We start from the raw sequence: 5,718 nt of genomic DNA, 5'->3' as shown, positions 1-5,718 counted from the left end.
TATCTTCAAGTTTTGTACACCTTTAATTTCTGTACGATCTACTCCCAATTTTAGGGTTTATAAAAATGTATATTTCTACGAAGTTATTTTATCCATTTATTACCTTGGGGATCGGCGTTTTTTAAAATTGTGTGCTTGAAGAGGTTACTTTAACTATTTCACTACTTTCTTCATTCATTTGTTAACTTGTGTTTTCGTCTTTACTTGAATTCTTTTATAGGAAAGTGTTTAAAACTCATGTATTGTTATAAAAAATACGTGCATTTCCTGTTGTGGCAACCTATAGATTATTATTGTTATTTCAAAATGTTAACAAGGTTCACAATTTGAATTGTTTGATTATCATCTTTTGTTCTCAAACACTTTGTTCACACTTGAATGATGCTATGATATTCTCTGGTAAAACTGGAGCCAACAGAAAAAGTATTAAGTACATTGTAAAGTTCGAAAACGCTTGGTGGAAGGATGAAAATGAACCTGCCAAAGAAACAACTCAAACACAAGTGTAGAACAAATAATAATAACCAATCATAAAACGTGTCGGGTCTTACAGCGTAACTTACTAGGTTCAATGGCATTTAAACTTTCTGTTGGAAAAGTGTGTTTGCTTGTTCAATGTTAAGCACAAAGCTACACAAGGGGCTATCTGCTGTTCCCATCACGGGTATCGACACCCGGTTTTTAGCGTTATAATTTTTCAGACTTAACTGCTGAGCTACTGAAAGGGTACTGTTGGAAGAGAAGAGCCCAACAAAATACAGCAGGATTGTTCATATTGAACACCAAAGGGTTGTGACTGTACCATACTTTTCAGCCAAATGGAAGTATTTAGTACAGCATTTCACAATGTAAATTGTCTATGTCAATGATCATTCATAGTCAAAGGGAAATTAACTCTCAGCTTATACCAACTTATACAAACCTTTTGCAACACTTTTTTCGCTATTAGGACCTAAACCCCAGGAGAGAAAGATGATAGAGAAACATAGTGTCCCCTACGAGGGACAGCGGTAAGTCTTCGGATTTGCAAAGCTACAATCAGAGGTTCGATTCCCATCTGCTGTGGACATAGCGGATAGCCCGATGTGGCTTTGCTATAATAAAGTAAACAAACAAATGCTCTCTTGAAATGAGCTCTTTTGAATGATCATTGCTAAATGGAAGCTCAACATGAGATGAGAATTAAAGCAGGTTTATGGCTATTTATATGGCAATCTGTGGGTCGCGGGTTCGAAACTCCGTCCCACCAAACATGCTCGTCCTTTCAGCCGTGAGGGCGTTATAATGTGACGGTCAATCCCACTATTCGTTGGTAAAATAGTAGCCCAATAGTTGGCGGTGGGAGGTGATGACTAGCTGCCTTCCCTCTAGTCTTGCACTGCTAAATCAGAGACAGCTAGCACAGATAGACCTCGTGTGGCTTTGCGCGAAATTCAAAACAAACAAACAAGCTACTTGTATTCTGTCGCCAAGGGTATTAAAACCAATGTCAACACACTAAAACTTTTCATGAGACAAAAATAAATCCCTGTATATACCGGAATAAAGATATGTTCAGATTATTTAAGAGTAAAAACCTTGCAGTTTCTAACTGTACAACTATTAGACACTGTTGACTGTTGAAAAAGCGTATTGGTTTGATTTGTCAAGGATACCAATGGCTATTGAATCATTTGCAAAGCGGGCTGTCTCCGAACCCTTAGAGCATTTGAAATTTTCATTGAGGGACGAAATCAATGAAAATGCTGTATATATATACGATTTTAATTTGGGAAATTTATAAAGATGGTTACTTAATTACTCCAATAAGTTGTCTAATACCACTCTTTCTAGGCACTGATATCGACCATGAAAGATGAGGACAGCTCAATGGTTAGTGTGTGCTGGACTGGAGATCTGGGGTAATGTGTTCTGTATCCCATTACTGCCACCAAAAGATTCGTGCTTTACACTTTGGGCCGTGGATGCATTATAAAAGTGGTGGTCAAATCCCACAACTCGGTTGAATAAGAGTAGCCCAAGAGTTTTTGGTGGGTGGTATTGAATAACTACCTTCCCTCTTGTTTATAACTTAGAAATTAGGGATGGGTAGTGAAGATTGTCCTCGTACAGCTTTTCGGGAAAAAAAAAATTCAAAGATGAATTTTTATAAGGGTAAGCCGGCTAGGTGGCTAGGGCGCTTGATTCGCAATATGAGGGTCGCGGGTTCGAATCCCCGTCTCATCAAACATGCTCGCCCTTTCAGCCGTGGGGGCGTTTTAATATTACGGTCAATCCCACTATTCGTTTGTAAAAAAGAATAGCCCAAGAGTTAGCAGTGGGTAGTGATGACTAGCTGCCTTCCCTCTAGCCTTTCACTGCTAAATTAGGGACGACTAGCGCAGATATCCTTCGTTTAGCTTTGCGCGAAATTCAAAACAAGAGATGTATTCCTGCTAACCAGCTCACTCTAGATCTAGAACATTAATGTTCAGTTCTAAAGTTTTTTACTTAACGGAAGACATTGGAATTATCCAAAGCTGCTAGTGCTGATCATGTGACCGATCGTTCTCATTCCTACATATGAAGATATTATCTAGAAGACATTGGCCATTGACGCACAACGTGCACCATTACAGCCATTACTATCATGGGCAGTACATGTGTTATCTCCACAGAATGACAAAGGATAAAAGGCAGATAAAACAAAATCAAATTGGAACTGATAGCCTTGACTTCATCACTACTCAGAAAAGAACGGGCAGATCACTCACCAGTGACCAAACATGCCACAAGGAAAGCAGACACTTTGCTCCTCTGTTTCAAAGCTGTAACGACAGCATTTACTGCTTGCTTTTGGTTCTCCTGGACCTGCTGAGCCATCATTCAAAATCGATAATCTTACTCATCCTGCTGCTCAATACAGTATGGGCTTTGCTGGTTCTCTGGCACCTGCTTAGCTGTTGGTTGGAACTGATAGCCTTGACTACATCACTACTCAGAAAAGAACGGGCAGATCACTCAACAGTGACCAAACATACCACAAGGAAAGCAGACACTTTGTTCCTCTGATCCCAGACGATATCCGGGTGGAGGCATAATTATCATAGCCTGTACTATAAAAGCCATAGGAGGACCGGGATAGCCCTGCCTATTCTCTGGAACCATTATGGTTGTATCGCAGTACCAGAATATGTGGATGGTGGTTAACCCTCGGCTTGGCTCAAGTTCGGCATGATGAAGGTACTTGAATAAGATGGTCTGTCTCAGGTGTACCTACAGCAGCTAATGCTGCAGATTTCTTCCATTTCTGCAATGGGCTTGAATTACCACTTCACACTTGGTTCCTACGGAAACTGCCTCTTTTGGGTGACGTTATCTTTCACATCCAAATAGTGTCTCATTGTCGCGCCTTGAAGTTCCTTGATGAACTTTTCCACCAAGATGTCTGCTCGATCTGCAGAAGCCATTGCAGGATATACTTTCCTATGGAGATGGTGCAGATCGTCCGTATAAACAGTCAAGTCCTCCTCAGCAACCCTCTTTTGAGTCTTGAGCTCGAACCAATGGATTGCTCGATTCTCCACAGCGTCGGATCAGTGACGGTCAATTCCACATTTCTTTGATAAAAGAGTGGTCCAAGAGTTGGAGGTGAGTGATGTTAACTAGCTGCTTTCTCACCTTTAAATTAGGGACGAGAAGCGCAGACAACTTTGTAGCAACTTTTCCTGAAATTCCAAAAACAACCAAACGGGCATCTTTTTTTGTTGTATCTCAAAATGATCAGTTAAAATTAAACAATTCCAATGTGAGTTATTATCAGTCTTTTAAGGTTTTATATTATATGTTAGTATTGTGATGGCGTGCTTTTAATCGTATAAGAAACGTTATAAAAAATATTTAATATATATAATATATATATTAAATTACAAATTATAATTTATATTCTACAGATGGCGCTTGTAGAATGACAGTTGACTTTGTGAATGAGAGCTGTGATTTTACAGTTAAAGCTTTGTGTAACTTACGTGTGCCAAAGTTCTAGGTGAAGTACACCCCTGAATAAAGAATCCTGAAGATAACTAACTTATCGCTTAAATTTTAATGTAATAATAACACAAAAACTTTCAAACGTCAAAGTTAGCGGCTAGAAAGTTAGAATATAATTATGATACAAGTTGTTTTAAAACTTATGCTTGATAGTTAAAAGAAGAACGATTACACGATTCATTGTATACTTTTTTTGGTAGGTGGAGCAGCGTGCTCTTAACGTCTGCGCATGTAGGCTACGGAGAGACGCTAACAAGCTTCCATGTAGGCTTCGAAGAGACGATAATAAGGTTCTTTCTTAGTAAGTAGCCCAAGAGCTACTGTGTTAAAGCTGTGATTTAACTGATTGTAATGCTATATTTTTACACGATACTCGAGTAATTGCTTAACGAAGGAGGAAGTAGATAATGATAGTCACATATTCACGTTTGCTCCCGTGAATTCATTTTGATTCTTAAACAACAGTGCAGTGAATAGTTTTATATGTGAAAGGTCAGTTGAAGCTATCTATAAACGTTCAGTGTTTCTGAGCAGCTGGTGACGGATTATTGACGTCATGTTCCCCGCCAAACCTCATGATGCAGGACCATGGCAACCATGAACTGGGTAGGCTATACTAGTTTGTGATTGGTCAACTCCATTCGCTATTTCTTCTCATTATCATATCGTAGCTGATTCCTTTCGGGAGACCGGGAGTCTTTTTACTGTGTCGTTCCCTCTGGTGGAGAAAAGAAAAAATTAGTACGTACCCAGAGGATAACTGTGGACCTGATTTTGTGTGTGTGTGTGTGAGGGACTGTGTGGCAGGGGACGGCGGCCAGTGGTGACTTAAGCCAGTGTTCAATAGGTGTCACCGAACTGAGCAGTGTGTGAGGGGAACCACGGACTGCTGCCGCCGCCATGGGGTGTGCTATGAGCGCCGAAGAGCGGGCGGCAATGGCCCGTAGTAGACAAATTGAGAAAAATCTGAAGGAGGATGGAATACAAGCTGCCAAGGATATAAAACTATTACTCTTAGGTAAGTCGCATCATTTCGTTGGTCTAAGAAGTTAATGGTAACATAATACATATTATAAATACACCATACAGCAGTTAAATGCGGCAGAAAATTAAAATAAGGATGAATAAAGATAAGCAATTTAATATTATGTTTTTCACAATTACCTCTAAGATACTTGATGACGTAAATCCCGAGATCTTTTTATGGGTATTACACCTTTGCAAGTACCCGAAACAACTCGACATGGTGTAAAAACCAAGAACGCCGATCTATATTTAAGTTTTTTTTAGTCTTTACACGCATTGTTTTTGTCTTTTTTTTTTCCTTTGCAGGTGCCGGAGAATCGGGAAAAAGCACCATTGTTAAACAAATGAAGTAAGTATTTTGATTCTTTATTTGATAATAGATTACAATTAGCTAGACCTAACAGTAGAATATTAAGAAAAAAATTCACAATAAACCTTGGTCTTGGGTGCGGCCTGTAGTTAGGGCGTGGTCACACCACTAGAGCCGGACAAGACTTTATCAAAACCTACTTTGAAAGGCTTAATGCCCTAAAACATTTAAAACGGTATAGCTCGATATTATAGTCATCAGAATAGTTCGGCGGAGTCGTAGCAAATTTTGTAACTGAAACCTAAAATAATGCAACATTCATGGAAGTTAGTTTTAACCCTGCTGTTATTGCG

At 39.3% G+C, this 5,718-nt stretch overlaps 1 protein-coding gene across 1 annotated transcript in view; it reads left to right on the top strand.

Annotated features, from left to right (window-relative positions):
* Nucleotides 1–4,285: 4,285 nt before the first annotated feature.
* Nucleotides 4,286–5,718, top strand: part of LOC106478788 (guanine nucleotide-binding protein G(o) subunit alpha) — a 104,567-nt gene continuing 103,134 nt past the window's right edge. The window contains exons 1-2 of the mRNA XM_022382440.1: nt 4,286–5,047; nt 5,362–5,404. Of these exons, the coding sequence (XP_022238148.1) occupies nt 4,930–5,047; nt 5,362–5,404 (161 nt within the window). The 5' untranslated portion in view covers nt 4,286–4,929. The remainder of the gene's footprint in view (nt 5,048–5,361; nt 5,405–5,718) is intronic.

The sequence above is a fragment of the Limulus polyphemus genome, unplaced genomic scaffold (genome assembly GCF_000517525.1).
Source record: "Limulus polyphemus unplaced genomic scaffold, Limulus_polyphemus-2.1.2 Scaffold249, whole genome shotgun sequence".
NCBI lineage: Eukaryota > Metazoa > Arthropoda > Merostomata > Xiphosura > Limulidae > Limulus > Limulus polyphemus.
This window is presented reverse-complemented; position numbering and strand designations above follow the sequence as displayed.